At 48.3% G+C, this 14,393-nt stretch overlaps 2 protein-coding genes and 1 long non-coding RNA gene across 3 annotated transcripts; 1 reads left to right on the forward strand and 2 right to left on the reverse strand.

Annotated features, from left to right (window-relative positions):
* Positions 1-660: 660 nt before the first annotated feature.
* SLC51B (solute carrier family 51 subunit beta) lies at positions 661-11,113 on the forward strand. The gene is made up of 6 exons (XM_009090050.4): positions 661-778; positions 4,261-4,455; positions 7,816-7,915; positions 8,572-8,712; positions 9,132-9,222; positions 9,975-11,113. The coding sequence occupies exons 3-6, from the start codon at positions 7,876-7,878 to the stop codon at positions 10,192-10,194; spliced, it is 492 nt and encodes a 163-aa protein (XP_009088298.1). The 5' UTR covers positions 661-778; positions 4,261-4,455; positions 7,816-7,875; the 3' UTR covers positions 10,195-11,113.
* On the reverse strand, positions 2,298-4,252 carry LOC108962006 (uncharacterized). Its single transcript, XR_001990469.2, has 2 exons — positions 3,658-4,252; positions 2,298-3,178 (listed from the first exon to the last, which is right to left on the reverse strand). It is a non-coding gene; the product is annotated as an uncharacterized LOC108962006 (long non-coding RNA).
* A 175-nt stretch (positions 11,114-11,288) lies between the features above and the next one.
* RASL12 (RAS like family 12) lies at positions 11,289-14,392 on the reverse strand. Its single transcript, XM_009090049.4, has 5 exons — positions 14,281-14,392; positions 14,142-14,198; positions 12,993-13,066; positions 12,718-12,908; positions 11,289-11,978 (listed from the first exon to the last, which is right to left on the reverse strand). The coding sequence occupies exons 1-5, from the start codon at positions 14,387-14,389 to the stop codon at positions 11,594-11,596; spliced, it is 816 nt and encodes a 271-aa protein (XP_009088297.1). The 5' UTR covers positions 14,390-14,392; the 3' UTR covers positions 11,289-11,593.
* Position 14,393: the final 1 nt, after the last annotated feature.

The raw sequence follows: 14,393 nt of genomic DNA on the forward strand, positions 1-14,393 counted from the left end.
CTCATCCACTCCTCATAGAGCTTCCCTTCCACCCTTCCTCATCCTCGTGGCCTCCTTTGGACGCTCTCTAAGAGCAAAGCGTCTTCACGTTGTGGTTAGCCTGGAGAAGACTGACAGGGGATCTCGTTAATGCATAAAAATATCCTAGGGTGCTAAGATGCTAGTGCAAGGGTGTTTTGGGTAGTGCTCAGCAGCAGGATGAGGAGCAGTGTCCATAAATTAAAACACAAGAAGTCCCATCACAACATGAGGAAGATCTTTATGTTGAGGGTGGCAGAGCACTGGGACGGCTGCCCAGAGAGGGTGTGGAGTCTCCCTCTCTGGGAATATTCCAAACCCACCTGGACACGTCCAGCTGTGTCCATGCTTCACATGACCCTGCCTTGGTAGGAGGTTGGACTGGGTGATCTCCAGAGATCCCTTCCAGCCCTAACCATTCTGTGATCTTGGTGTGGGGTGGGGGAAGCTGTCAGGGCTGCCCTGACAGCTCCAGCCTCACAGTGTCGATGCTCCTGAGTGGTGTCAGCCGTGCCCCCTTAACCCTGACCAGGAATTGTCCATGCTGCCTCAGTGCAAAGATAATGCAGAAGAACGTCAGGGACTGGAAGGGGTGTTGACCCCAAAGCCACTGATCTGGCTCTGACAGCATTTGAAAAACAGAGTTCGGTTTCTGACACCACGGACAGCTTCATTTTAACAGTGACAGCAACTCAGAGAATGTTTTCTTGTAAACTATGGGGTCAGAATCACCACTTAAAGAACTGTCTCCTCCCATAACGTAAGTAAGAAAATATTTTATCATTCTGCTAAGTACATTCTTTCCCCCCATGGGAAGATGGATTATTTGTGTAGCTTTTAATGTAAATCACATACACAAATTCCCTGCACATCTAAATCACAGTCTATCCTGCAATCTTTGACACTAGGAATTTCTGCAGCATGGAGTGTGAGAATCTGTAAATGTCCTATATGCCTGTGGAAATATGTAAATTACTTGGAAAATGGGTGGCAGAATTTTATGATGGCTACATGAGAAAAGGATCGATAAAAAAAGTGAAATTTTGTGCTGCACTAAGCAGTGCTGTATATATTCCTTCCCTTTTTCATGTCTATTTGCCCATGATTAGGGTTTTCTTCTCTCAGACATTGAAGATGCCATTTTCTCCTGTGGTGATAATAAGGAGAAAAGGATGAAAAATTGCTGTTACAATAAAAAAAAAAATAGTCAGGCCATCTTAACTGGGGTGCTTACATTCCTGAACACTGAGAAAAGGAGAATATGCTACCAAATACTGAGGTAATTTCCTGATCAATATGCAAAAATCAAATGCTCAAATAACCTTACAATTCTCTGTTGACTGGGAAGTCCCATGAAAATACTTGGTTTAGTCACAGGCAGTACACTTCAACTCTGGTCACCTCATCTTAGTGCACAAATGAAAGGTTATAGTAAAAATAAATTAAAATAGATACAAGAGGCTAGCAAGGATGAAGGAATGGCTTGTGCTGGAGAAGAGATTAAAGCTCCCAGCACGGTTCATGTTGGAAGGTGGCTTGGAAAGAAGGGAAGGTGAACAGTCTGACTTATCATAAACAGGGAACAATTTGTCATTGCACAATAACTAAGTGATTACAGACACTCATGGCTGACAGGCCCCAAACGCGAGCAGCACTGTTCAGCACAGAGTGTAATTTCAGGCCTTATCTCAGATGGTGAAAAATTTGACCTCATGATATCTCAGATGCTGAAAAATACTCATGGTTTCCAGAGGCAGTGAGGGCGATTGCTGGGAGAAAGGCTGGAAGGAGATGTCCTGTGTGGTGACTGCAAATACCAGTTCTCTGAGGTCTTGGGTGAAGCTCTGGATTTGTCACCAACACTTCAGAAAGGCCAGGGATGTACGTGTATGTCTGGATTGCCCAAAAGTTGTGAATTTGAACCCAGAATCCAGCTGCTGCTCGGTGTTAATTTCCAGGTATCAGATCCAGGCACTGAGCGTGTCATTGACACCGTGTGTTGAGTTTCACCTGCTGTTCCTCCAGGACTTAAGCCCAGAGATGGATTCTCACTTCTGGCTGTAGTTAAGGCTCCTGGAAATGCTGTAACTCCATGCTGAACTTTTGCCAGACATATGCACAAAGTGATTAAAGTTTCATTTGCAGTGAGTTTTTGAAGTGGACTTAAATTCCTTCCAGTACACTTGCTCCCACGTAATTCATGCTTGGCTCTGCTATGACAGCACATTTCAAACACATTATGACTGTTGTTCATTATTATGCCTTCGACGCAATGTTCGTGAATTTTAACTGAAGATTTATTTTGATATAAATTTTTTCAGAATGACAGCAACTATCTGATTGTTTCACAAAGAAAAAAAAAATCTGGCTTTCCTGCTGCATTTGAACTCTGCTTTTGTACATGGAAAGAAAAAAAACTGCAACCCTGAATGTTTAGTTATTCTGTAACCAGGCATTTCAGGTCAAAGACACTGAAGGGATCAAAAAAGATAAGCAAAATTAAAACACCAAGGTCAGACAAATTCTTCCCAAGTGTAGTGAAGACAAATCGAGGAGGAAACAGAACACAAATCAGATCTTATCTCCACTTTGCTTCCTGGCCAAAGACAGTGAAAGTGTCTCCAAGAAGTAAAAAGATATCTCACATTAACCAGTGCCAGTGTTGTCAGGAGAGACACAGAATCAAATACACCCTTCTGGAGAGGAGCACTCCTGAGCATGTTTGTGGTTCTCTGGAAAAGGAGAGGGTTACTGAGCACAAGAGCCAACTCTAAACATTGGAGAACAGTGGTTTCATTTCCATGTACATCATGCTGAATCCTAAACATATCTCAGCCACCTACCTACCTGCATCCTGACCCTAGATATATGCATCAAACCATGTAGAAAATTGGGATGAAAAGGAACCTTCTGGGGTTTTGCAGTCACCATCCTTATGTTACAGTCACCTCTTCATTTTGGCCAGTGTCTCTACCCCTCTACTCAGAGATTGTTCTGCAGAGGCCAAGTGTCTTCTTTGAGCTTTCCCAAGGCCAGAGGATTTGATTGTGAGACCACTTATGTCGTAGTCCTGTGCACTCTTTCCATGGCAACAAAAACATGCTCCCAAAGATGCTAGAAAAGTGTTGCCCACACTGGTGGCACTTCTAAAAAGATCCAGCTGGAATTGAGAAGGAAAGATAGCACGATTTACCATGTGGTGGGATGTCCTGCCTGGACATGCCTCCAGCAGGAGGGAGTAGCTCTTGTTTCCTGGGGGATGTGTTTCTGAGCTCTCACTGATCACTGCCAGGCTGAGGCTGAGCAGTGAAACATCTCTGTTTGGGGAGCACACATTTGCTGGGTGATATTTCACAGGAGCTGCCCAGGGAAACTCTGGATGTGAGATGGGATTCAAAGGATTAATCACAATTAACAATTAACATTGAAAAAAGCTTCAATGCCAAAGATCATAGAATCATAGAATGGCCTGGGTTGGAAGGAACTGTAAAGATCATCTCATTCCAATACCTTTGCCATGGGCAGGGACACCTACCACCAGACCAGATTACTCCAAGCCCTGTCATACAGGGCCTTGAGCACTTTATTTCAAGCTGAAAACCTCCAAGGACAGGACAAACATACGGATACTACACCTACCATCTGCAGTTCAGCTGGAGCTAACCAGAGCTAGCTGTGTGTCCCCATTGGTGAGATGCATCTCTCTTGCTTTGCAGTGTGCAGCTCCATCCGTGAATCAGGTATTTCAGGGGGGAGGAATCCTTCTTTCTTAATGTGGCTGTCACAAAAAGTAGCACATCAGTCTGCAGAGCCTCTTAGCAGACTATTGACTTAGCCAGGCATTACCAGTACCTGTGAAACTGGGATGGCAAAATCTCTGACTGATGCTTCAAGCTTTGTAAGCAAAGTTGCTTGCTCTGGTAAGATGCTCTGACAGCCTTAGAATGGCCATTCACAGAAAAAAAAAAAAAAAAAAAAAAAGAAAAAAAAGAGTAATATCTGCTTTATCAGGACATGCTTCCTGTATGCAATGAGGACTGAGCCAAGCAGAGTGAACATCACAATTTATTTTAACTGAAGAGTAACTTATTACTGAGTGTCATTCTACTCAGCGTGCTCTTTTAATACTGATTATGCCAATAACCTGAGCAAATAAACTGGAAGTTGCTACAGCTCATTCTTTGGCAAAAGGTCATTCACCTCGTGCTGTAAATGGTCCCACTAAAGAGGTGTGTTTTTCAGGGGCTGGAGTGTACCTCACCTGTTGAACTGGCCTTCACACATGACTCAGGAGCAGAGTGAATCACAGCTCATAGCATACCCAGAGCAGGAGCACAGGGAGCCTTGTATTACCACGGTGCTCAGAGGAGATGTCTTCGGATGACAGGGCTTAAAGAAGAAATGTAGCTTCCTCCCTGCTGGGAATCCACGTTTCTGGTGAGTTAGCAGAGATTAATGGGCATTCCTGCTGCACGGGCTGCTGGGTTAATTTATAGCTATCTGTAAAGGAAGGCTTATTTATTTATTCAAATTAGAAAGCTTGAATCCTTGGAAATTTTAAGTGAAGGCAGACTTTTTAGGGAGAAACTGTCTGAATGGCAAGTAAGAAGCAGGCTGAAGTAACTCCTGCATATTAAAGCAGTCAAAGGAAAATGTGTAATATAACTTAGATTTTCTCTTTACCTTTTTACTTTACAGAGGTTAAAAAATAACACAGACTGCCTTCTTGCCTTAATATTTTAAATATTAAACGATTTCTTGTGTTCCTTAATGGCTCTCAGACCTTAATGTACCTTTATAAACCATATCATCCATTTACATGTCTGTGGTGTGACATTGTATATATATCCTCCATGAATCCCAAAGACAGGACATCCCACTTTAATTCTGTGTTTGTAATAACTGACCCATTTTAACACAATCTGCTAAAATAGGACAGCCACCAGAGAGAGAGTCTGGATGACAAGAGGAGACTAATTTGAAAAGACTGAGATGTTCTAAATGCATTGTCCCATACTGTGTAGTGAGTTTTGAACACAGAACCCAGAGGGACATTGTCATCTCAACAGAAGCTGTACTTGATGGTCTTTCCAAAAGATTTTCCCCATCTTTACTTAAACCAGTATAATATGTACCTAAAGACTTCTCATTTGTAGAATGAGGGCAAAATATGTCTTGGTGAGCAGCCATGAATATCAGAGCTGACAAAAACCAAGCACAGGGTGGATTCACAGCACCACGTGCTGTGCCCTGGCTGGGAAGAGTCCACATGCAGCTGTGGAGGTGTGTGTTCCTATGTTCCCACATGTCACAGCCCCCTTGCTGGATTATGCCAGCATTTAGAGCACCAATCCCTCAGCTCTGCCTTCTGCATGTGATAGGTCTCAGATCTTCAAGGGCTTCCATTATGAGAAAGGTTTTTACCGTTAAAGTGCTGGGATCAATGCATAGAGCAAAAAACAGTCCCATGACATTTTCCTGTAATATCTTGAGATTTCATTGAATTCTAGCAAAGTCCACAGATCCACAGGAGGATTTGAAACAGCATTGTTGTGTGACTCTTTGTTCCTGAAATGCATAATACTGTACAGATTTTGCAGCTTTTGATGTTAAAATCCCATTTGCAAGAAAAAAGAAATTACAAAGATGTTCAGGAGTCAATATAAACTCAAAATAACACAGGTAAAATGTTTCTTGAGAGGCACTGGCCTCTTTGTTCTTTCCATAGGAGCATAAAAGGCATGAGCTCTCTCTCATTTGAGCTTCCCCTGTTGTACCCAAGCTAGGGAGCAACCTCAGAAGGGTCTTGGGTACCTTTAGAGGGACAAGAGACCAAAGTGCACACTTGGAGTTGCAGAAGCCTGGATCTAAGAGCTCATCCCTGTCCATCAGCCACCGGAGTCACTGCTGAGATGTGCAGCAGCGGAGCAATGGGGAAGAACATCCCCCACGCTGTCCCAGCTGGTCTCCTGGAGCAGTGCTCACCCACATTGGGTTGTGGGCAGCAGGGCAGAGCAGCTGTGTGGGGGAGGCTGGAGGAGATGCCTTAAACAATCTCTTCCAGGCTGGAAGATCCAAACTCCTCAGAGCATGTCCAGCCCAGCTGTGGGAGTCACTGTTTTCTTACTGGGGAAACTGGTAGTTTAGAGAGAATTCTGCTTAGTCTCTGCTGGAGTAGACACACTGACCTGAGAACACTTTGTTTTGTAGCTTTGGTGAATGAAACTAATTTTGTTAATGTGATTTAGATGTAAAAGGTCTGTAAAATAACAGAAGTTTCCCTTAAAGTCTTTTACTTAAATGTCCTGTTAATGCACAATAAGGGTTCATTCTGCTGCTGTGTTTTACCCACAAAGTTCTGGCCCCCCATATCTGGGGAGATTTGGCTGCTGGTCACTACTTGATGAAGCAGTGAAGTACTTCCAGCAGCTTTCCAGCATCCCTGCTGTGCGCAGACACCAGGAGGTAGCCCACAGCTTATGAAACACCTTAGGGGAAAATCAGCAACATGCTTGTCAAATATTCCTCTTTGAGCCAATGATTACTCAAAAGCCTTGCACAGCAAGATTTAACACATTCAAGTGCCACTTCTTATTAAGGTGTAGCTGACTTGTAACTTATTTTCATTGGCACCAAGGCCTTATTTCCTCCTTTGTGAGGGGTGATCCATGTGAATAAGTTAAAGGTTACCTGGATGGAAGGGTGATTTGCACACCTAACTGCAGGGAGCAGCTTTACTGGTATTTTCTGAAATACAAAGTGGACCACGTACTTGAGAGTCCCCTCTTCAAAGAATTGCTAGCAGGTGGTTTTCTGGCAGCAGGGAGTAAGCCTGCATGCCTGGTTAGCTATAAAACATGAACTTTGAATTGTGAAGACATTGAGAATGGGGGGGAAAATAGTAGCAATCATTAGGTCTATAACCGACGGGACAAATGTTTCCCTGAGGAGTCAGCAGCAGCGTTGTTGACACGCCTGGCACAGTGGAACATGCCTGGGAGCAAGTTTCAGACAGCACCAGGGCACACAGCAAAGGCAGGTAAAAGCTGGGAGTATCAGACTGTTGTAAAAGTCTTCATATAATAATTAATGGCCTGTGGGGCCAGAATGTCTGAGGGATGCATGTGTTGTGGTGTCGCTGACCTGCCAGTGGGTGATGGCCAGCGAGCAGTGGGCTGGGGAGAGCCACCTCAACCTCTCACCAACTCTCAGTGGACAGCCAGGAACCCCTGCTCAGGGCAGGTCCCTTCGAAGGACGCTGAAGAACTAATTTGGAGGAGCAGCAATAAAGTTGGATTGATGCCACTAATAAATGAGGGACTAAAGGTCAAGGAGGACTTTCTGTTTCCCTGAGGGATGGGAGACACCATAGCCTCAATAGCAAGCCAGCCTTACCTCCTCTTGGAGGTCAGCCTTCCACTTCCTCATCTCCACACCCATATTCTGCCATCCATGGGTTGGCCATAGATAGTCATATGCAAAGTGTATGTTCTCTAGGGATTATGGCAGGGGAGCAAGCAGGGAAGCTTTGTTAGCTGGGGAGGAGCTGGCTCACAGCAGCTGAGCTCACAGCTGTACAGGTTCACCTCGGCAAGGGGTCCAACCCGGGCAGCAGACACCGTGCCAGACCCCCTCTGCTGTCACCTTGGTGGCCCAGGGATTTCTGCACCCTGTCCTGGCAGGTCAGACTCACATTCTCATGAGGAAATAGATGCTGAGGAAACAGATACTTTCTGAATAGAGCTGCAGTAGGGAGGGGAAGCAGGTTCTCTCAAATCCTTAGTCTGTCTTTTGCAGGCATCTCCACGCTGAAGAAATACTGTGAAGGTGTGATCCATCCCACCTGCATACACAAATATGAAGTTCTTGTGGATAATCCCTTTTTTCCTGCTGCAAGGTAGAGTCTTGGCTTAAAGGATAATGGTGTGGGTGAAGTAGGTGACGTGCAAAGACCTTAACTTCCTGGAAATACAGTTTCTTTCTTTCTACGGGGCTATTTTTCTCAGTATACACCACCAGCAGCCTGACTGAGCCAAGGAAAAAATTGCACCCCTATTCCAGAACTGGGTGTCATTCCCATATGCATTCTGTGTGTATGTTCTGTGCACACTTATTTGTTGGTTCCTTTGCAGACACTGAAACTTTTCTGATAAAAATTGCTAGTCAAGCTGTGTATATAATCCAGCCTGATAAATAAGAATTTCTCTCTGGAGGATTGCAGTCCAGAGTTAGATTTCCAGGACTGGTCTTGGCAAGGCAACTCTTTGGTGAATTGTGGCACATGGAGCTACCTCTCCTTGGTGGGAGATGGGGGATGTTGAAAGGCCCTATCAGCATTCTGAAGTCTTTGCAGCCCTGCTGACTCACCATAATGGGGTCTGCAGCCAAAAACACTCTCTACTTCTCAGTGCATGAGATCAGGCTGTGCACTCAGGGTTGCATTCTGCCTGCTTGGAGAGACATGCTGGGCAACCCTGGGAGTGAAGGAGAAGATCACCTCCAGTCTGAAGGGCTGCAGTGAGTGACAATTGCATCTTTCTCTTTCAACCACAGCTGAGGCAGAGCACAAGTACCTCCCAACCACCCTGGCCAGCACACAAATGGACGAGCACACAGCAGGCAACGTCACCCTTCCACTGGGCTTGGAACTGGAACAGCTGGAGGAGCTGCTCTGGTTCTTCCGCAGAGAAGACCGTAAGTCCCACTGGTGTTCCCGGGCTGAGACACAGTCCTTGGCTGTTTACTTTCTTGCCTAAGAGATGCCTGAGGGCACTACCCTGAAGAGGTGATTTACCCCAGACACACAAACCCTCAGTCTTGCCTCTGGCATAAGCAGGCCATAGGTGAAGATAGGCAGGAGGCTTTGCTGAGCGTGTCTCTGGGGTTCAGCCTCTCTTCAGGCAGAGCCTGCCAAGAGAGCAAAGGTCTCCTGTGATTTTGGCAGGGTGGAGGGAGCAGATTGACATAGCAGCAGGTCAGTGTCATGGGGATCAACTTCAAAGCCACAAAAATCAAGGACAGAGCATCTTGGGTGTCCTCAGAAAACCCCTGGCCAGGCTCTGTGGATCACACTGTGCTGTGCCTGCTAACACTGCCTCTCTGCTTTCCCTCAGCCTCAACATGGAATTACTCTGTTCTTGCACTGTCCCTCGCAACCATGATTTTGGGCCTTGTTCTTCTGACCATTAACATTGTGCGAAACAGGTGAGGCGGGAAAATTTGTGAATCTTTTGGTGTGTGGTGGTGCCCTGAAAGCCTCCTAGGCAAACAGCCACAGGGGTTTGGCAGGGCAGGATAAGCCCTGAGTGATGGGGAGAAGAACAAACTCCCTTTGAACCATTTTTCGTTATAAAACCTTGCCTGATGCCTGCTTGCTGTGTGTCACTTGGAACAAGCCCCTTCTCTGGGCCCTGGATCGAATAAAGGTCTGCACAGCTCTGCCCAGCCCAACAGGGCTGCTGGGAGGAAAGTGATGATAACTGTGGTGTGAGGTGCTCTCCCATAAGTACAGGGGCTCTGGAGTAGGACTCCCAGCCTTTCCCCATCCACATCCCCATACAGTTCCCCAGTGGCTGCACAGCCCCGTAGCTGAGGAGCAACTCACTGTTTGCTTGGGCACGAAAACTTAGCACCGAGTCAGAGCTGCTGTCTTCAGAGGAGAGAAGCGCTAACGCTGCGAGCCTTCCTCGCTCTCCCTCTAGTGATGGCTGGCTGTTTGCTGCTGCTGGCGTCAGGAGCTGGGTGCTCTCCAAGTGTGAATCCCAGCTGTGTGTGCTCAAACACTTCAGAGCACTTACCTGGCACAGCTCACCTGGCGGCGTTTGCCCACAAGCAGCTGGCGTGTTCCAGGAACACGGTGTAAATTGATGGCTGTGACCCTCACCAGGGTTGGTGCCTCAGATGTGGGCTGGGCTTGCTGCTTCACTTTGTGTGTCCTTGCTGTGCCTTCCCTGCAGGAAAAGGAAAATCCTCGTGAATGGAGAAACAGCACAGACCACACAGGAGGCTGACCTCGATGCCAAGCAAGCCCTGATGCCTGTGCAGGAATACAACCTGGCTGAGCCACAAAAGCAGCAGCCAGGGCCCCAGGACCAGAGACCAGGGGACGTGATGGTCCAGTGGAAAGATGGGACTGTCACATCCCTGTACACAGAGATGTCTGAGGAGGCCATATAGTGGCAGCTGGAGTCAGCCCATTTAAGCCTTAAGGAAGGTATCAGAATGTCTCAATTCACAGGGGTGCAAGTTTAAAAATGCAGTTTAGCCGGGAGAAAGAAAAGTATGAAACAAGAAAGCAGCAGAGTTGCACCTGCAGGAGGGGCCCTTGGCTCAGCGTCTGCCTGGCTGGTGTTCCCCCACTGCTCTGGCTGCTCCAGACTTCCCTCCAGTGCCAGCTTCATCTCCTCCCTCAGGTGCTGCAAACAGGTTTGACCTGAGCCAGGGAAGTAAGTGGGAAGCTTGGCCTGCAGTCAGCCAGGGAAAGCACCCTCACTTCCCATCAGGAAAACAGCAACACTGAAGCTGAGACATTTTTAATCTTTTCAGAATCCTCTTTATTAAAATACTTTCCAAAGTGGTTGATCAAAATGCCATATTGAATCTGTCAATAAGGTCATATATATATATTTATATGGCTATATGTACAAATATACACATGGATATTTTACTCTGCAAAGTAACTGCAACTCCAGGGAGAAGCAGAACATTTCTTCTGTTAGAGCACCTGAAACCAATCATCCAGCCCTTGACCCTGGATCAGGCACAGGTAGAGCTTGGTCTGCTCCAGGATTCCCTTTGTGTCCTTCACTGGGCACACACAGAAGCCATGAAATAATTTAGGACATTATTGGAAATACATCCGTCTTTTAAACACAGACTTTGCAGACAATGTCCTTGTCAGCAAAGCATCTCTTTGCAAAGCTTTTGGAAAGGGATGCTATAGTGTAAAAAGTTGAGCAAAAAAGCAGCAATTTTGGTGTGACTTAGCTTGATGTGTGGGTATTGATTACAGGCCACCTGAGGCCTTTAAGCAGCTGAAACATTATCTGCACCTTTTTTATCTGAATTTAAAAAAAATAAAAATTCCTCCTACTTATTGCTTAGTCGGGCACCTGTGGGATGAACGAGATGAGTGCCTCCATGCTGGATTAATGATTAGTTCCTCATTCCTGGGCTCCTGTAGTTGTGGGCCAGGTGCCCAGCTGGCTGGTGGTTGTGGGGTTGGCCCTTCCCTTCCCAATGGTATCCAACAGCTCTGGCTCCTCTGGAAGCTGCTGCATCCTCACAGAAAACTGGGCTGGCCGCAGTGGCAGTGGCTGGACAGGGTGCAAACACCACAGCAGCACCAGGCAGGGGCAGGCAGAGCGATTCCACAGCCCATGTCAGACCCTTGGCACTCTGCCTGCTCACCACGTTGCCACTGCTGCCTTTGCCCCGGCACGGAGACCGGGGCCACCATCCGCCAGCAGCTGCTGCAGTGCCCGTGAGTCCATCATGGAAGGTCCCAGCTCCTGTGGAGCTGGGGGGATGGAAGAAGGTCTCTCTCCTCCCTCTCTGCAGCCCACAGGGACGTGTCCTAAAATATCTTGAAGCCTTTCAGCAAGGTGAGCGTGGGAGCCTTCCTTTTGCTCTGAGCCCGCGAGGACTTGACAGTGACCAGCTTGGCCTGGGCCACCGAGGGCATCTCCTTGTAGTTGACAGGGGAGAGGCTGTTGAAGGTGCAGGTGGCCAAGCTGTGGTGGGTGGGCAGGGCCACTGGCACGGCCACAGGCAGGCAGGGCCGCTCCTCGGAGATGAAGAGCGGCCGCACGGGAAGGTTCCACTCTGCCTGGCGCCGCACCTCCCGCACGGCCTCGTGGAAGACGTGCTGCACCCGAGCGAAGTCCTGGCATGCTGACACCTCATGGAACAGGCACCCAAACCTGCTGGCGAGGGACATCCCTTCTGCTGAGAGCACCTGCCTGGTGAGAGCAGAGGGGATGGGTGCAGGATCCCTTGGGGCACGGCAGCCACCCGAAAATAGTGCAGGTAACAGATCGTGCATCCCACGTCTCCTTCCCAAAGAGCACCAAGGTAGCACCTGCCCATCCCTGTCCTGGGACATGAATCCAAAAGAGTTCTGCTTTTCCAAAATCCCAGAGTAATGGTAATCACACAGCTTCTCTTGGTAGGGATGTGTTCAGGAACCCAGGGGTGGGTGTGATGACAGTGCACTGGGAAGCAGGGAGGAGGAGATGGGGCAGGTCCTTGCTTTGGGGAGGGAGATACCTCCATCCTGGGAGCATGAGGGCTCCAGAAATGCATGTGACTCAGGGGCCCATGGGACCACAGAGCAGCACAAAAGGCCAGAAAAACATATTGGGCACATCCAGTCCTGGCAGTGGGGCTGGAACTAGAGGGCTCCAGGGAAAGGAAGGGCATGTCCAGAGGGGCTTCTCTGGCTCAAGCCCTGCCAGGGATGGTGACGCTGCCTCACCACTCAGCCAAAAAACATCCTACTGAAAATACCAATGGGCTCAAAATAAACACACCAGCCCTCAGGCAGGAGATCAGAAACTTAGGGATGTGGGAGGATGTTGCAAATACTAATGGGGGTGGAAATGAAGAAATCAGATTTGGGTTTTGCATCCCAGCAGGACGGATGGGGATCTGTGAGCTGTCTCCCACGGGGAGCAGGCAGCCTTACCGCGTGCCCGGTACCTGTACTGCTCCATGTCCAGCTTGTTTCCCAGCAGGAGCACAGGGCAGCGGCGCTGGCAGCCCCGCGCGTGCAGGGCGAGCACCTCGAGGTAGCGCTGGCAGCCCTCGAAGCTCTTCCTGCTGTCGATGCTGTAGACAACCAGGAAGGCGCTGGCCCAGCACAGGTAGCGCTCGCAGTTCCCGGGGCCATCCTGGGGGTGGGAGGAGTGGCTGAGCTGCAGTCCAGTTGTGGTCCGGCCATGGTCCAGCTGGTCATCACACCCCCAATGCCTTACCTGGTCAGCAGTGTCCATCACCTTCAAGAGCACAGGCTGCTGGTCCACCAGCTCCTCCGAAGAGTAGGTGTCCTCTGCAAGAAGCAGAGTGGTTGTGAGGATGGGCTGGCACATCCTGTCTTCTTCAAAGCCAAGCAAAGCAAAGCTCGGGATGCTTGGGATACCATGGAAAAATTTCAGCCCTGATGAGGAGCATCTTCCACCAATGCCTCCCACCTTGCTCCTTCCTGAGACAACATTATTTTGAGGGATTGGTGGTGATGTTGCTGTGCCAGCCTGGCTAGGAGCAGTTATTTCTCCCTGTGCTGCAAGTGTGGGCTCCCACAGGAGAAGGAGGGAGAGGAAAGAGCTTGGCACAACAATCACTGCACCCAGGGCTTGGCCCTTATCTAAAAGCCATGGCCTGATGAGATAAAGCAAGCTGGGGGCTTGACATGGGACTGTTTCCCAATAAATCAAGTGAGAGGAGCAGTCCTTTCTTTTGTGAAGAGAGCAGGCAGGGAGAGCCGTTGAGCCATTCCCCCAGGAGAAAGATGCTTTCTTTAGGCCAGCTTTTAACTGATGTGTTTCGGAAAGGTTTTGACATGGGAAGATGAAACCACATTCCCAAAAATATCTGAGGAAGATAGGATTTATCCTTCCTTCTAAGAGTCACTCAATTATCAGGGGCTGGAGTTGGTTCTTGGACAAGGTCCATATCTCCTTAATGTCCCGATAAATCATTTATGGTTCTTCCCCACAGCCTGGAGTCAGGCCTAAGAAAATAGTTATTAATTACTCAAGTGAGTGGAAAAAACCTGCCCAGAACTGCTCACTCCAAAACTCAGCCCCAGGGTCGCCTGCTGTGCACCCGTCCTCATTTCCACAGCCTTCTCCTTGCCCAACAGACATGAGATGCTCCTCAAAGAGCCTCAAAAATGCAGCTTTTGGTTTTCTGGGGGCAATGCAAGGAGCCAACATTCCCATGGGAAGTGGCCTCAGAGAGGGCACTGCTTTCACCTCTATTTTCACAGATGGTTTTGGGTCAAATCTAGCCCTTGTTTTTAATATAATTTTGGGTGGGTTGTTTTTTTTTTTCCCTTACATGCCATATTCATGGGAAACGTGGGAGATGGGAAGGATGCTCCATGGGATAAGAATGTTTCTTACCCAAGTTGGGATCATATTCACTGATGAACCTCTTGGTTAGAAACTTCACGGTTAGAGCTGCAGGAGGTGAAGAGGCAAGTGAGGCAGATGTCCCCTGACGGCAGCTCCCCGATGCCCTGCCCTGCCCTGCCCGTCTCACCTGACTTTCCGGCCCCTCTGCACCCCAGGATGGCCACGTTGCACTCGGGGAGGGGACTCTGGGGCGGCCGCTCGCTGCTGGCTCGGGGTTTGCCGAACATTGAGGACATCCTC

This window comes from Serinus canaria, chromosome 10, assembly GCF_022539315.1.
Source record: "Serinus canaria isolate serCan28SL12 chromosome 10, serCan2020, whole genome shotgun sequence".
Classification (NCBI taxonomy): domain Eukaryota; kingdom Metazoa; phylum Chordata; class Aves; order Passeriformes; family Fringillidae; genus Serinus; species Serinus canaria.

Bases quoted from the DNA above. Each gene is read 5' to 3' on its own strand.
- RASL12 (XM_009090049.4), bottom strand. From the start codon at position 14,389: ATGTCCTCAATGTTCGGCAAACCCCGAGCCAGCAGCGAGCGGCCGCCC. The intron at 14,199-14,280 runs GTGAGACGGGCA...CACCTCCTGCAG, and splicing joins CAGAGGGGCCGGAAAGTCAG to CTCTAACCGTGAAGTTTCTA. The intron at 13,067-14,141 runs GTAAGAAACATT...TGCTTCTTGCAG, and splicing joins TGAATATGATCCCAACTTGG to AGGACACCTACTCTTCGGAG.
- SLC51B (XM_009090050.4), top strand. From the start codon at position 7,876: ATGAAGTTCTTGTGGATAATCCCTTTTTTCCTGCTGCAAG. The intron at 7,916-8,571 runs GTAGAGTCTTGG...TTTCAACCACAG, and splicing joins CCCTTTTTTCCTGCTGCAAG to CTGAGGCAGAGCACAAGTAC. The intron at 9,223-9,974 runs GTGAGGCGGGAA...CCTTCCCTGCAG, and splicing joins ATTAACATTGTGCGAAACAG to GAAAAGGAAAATCCTCGTGA.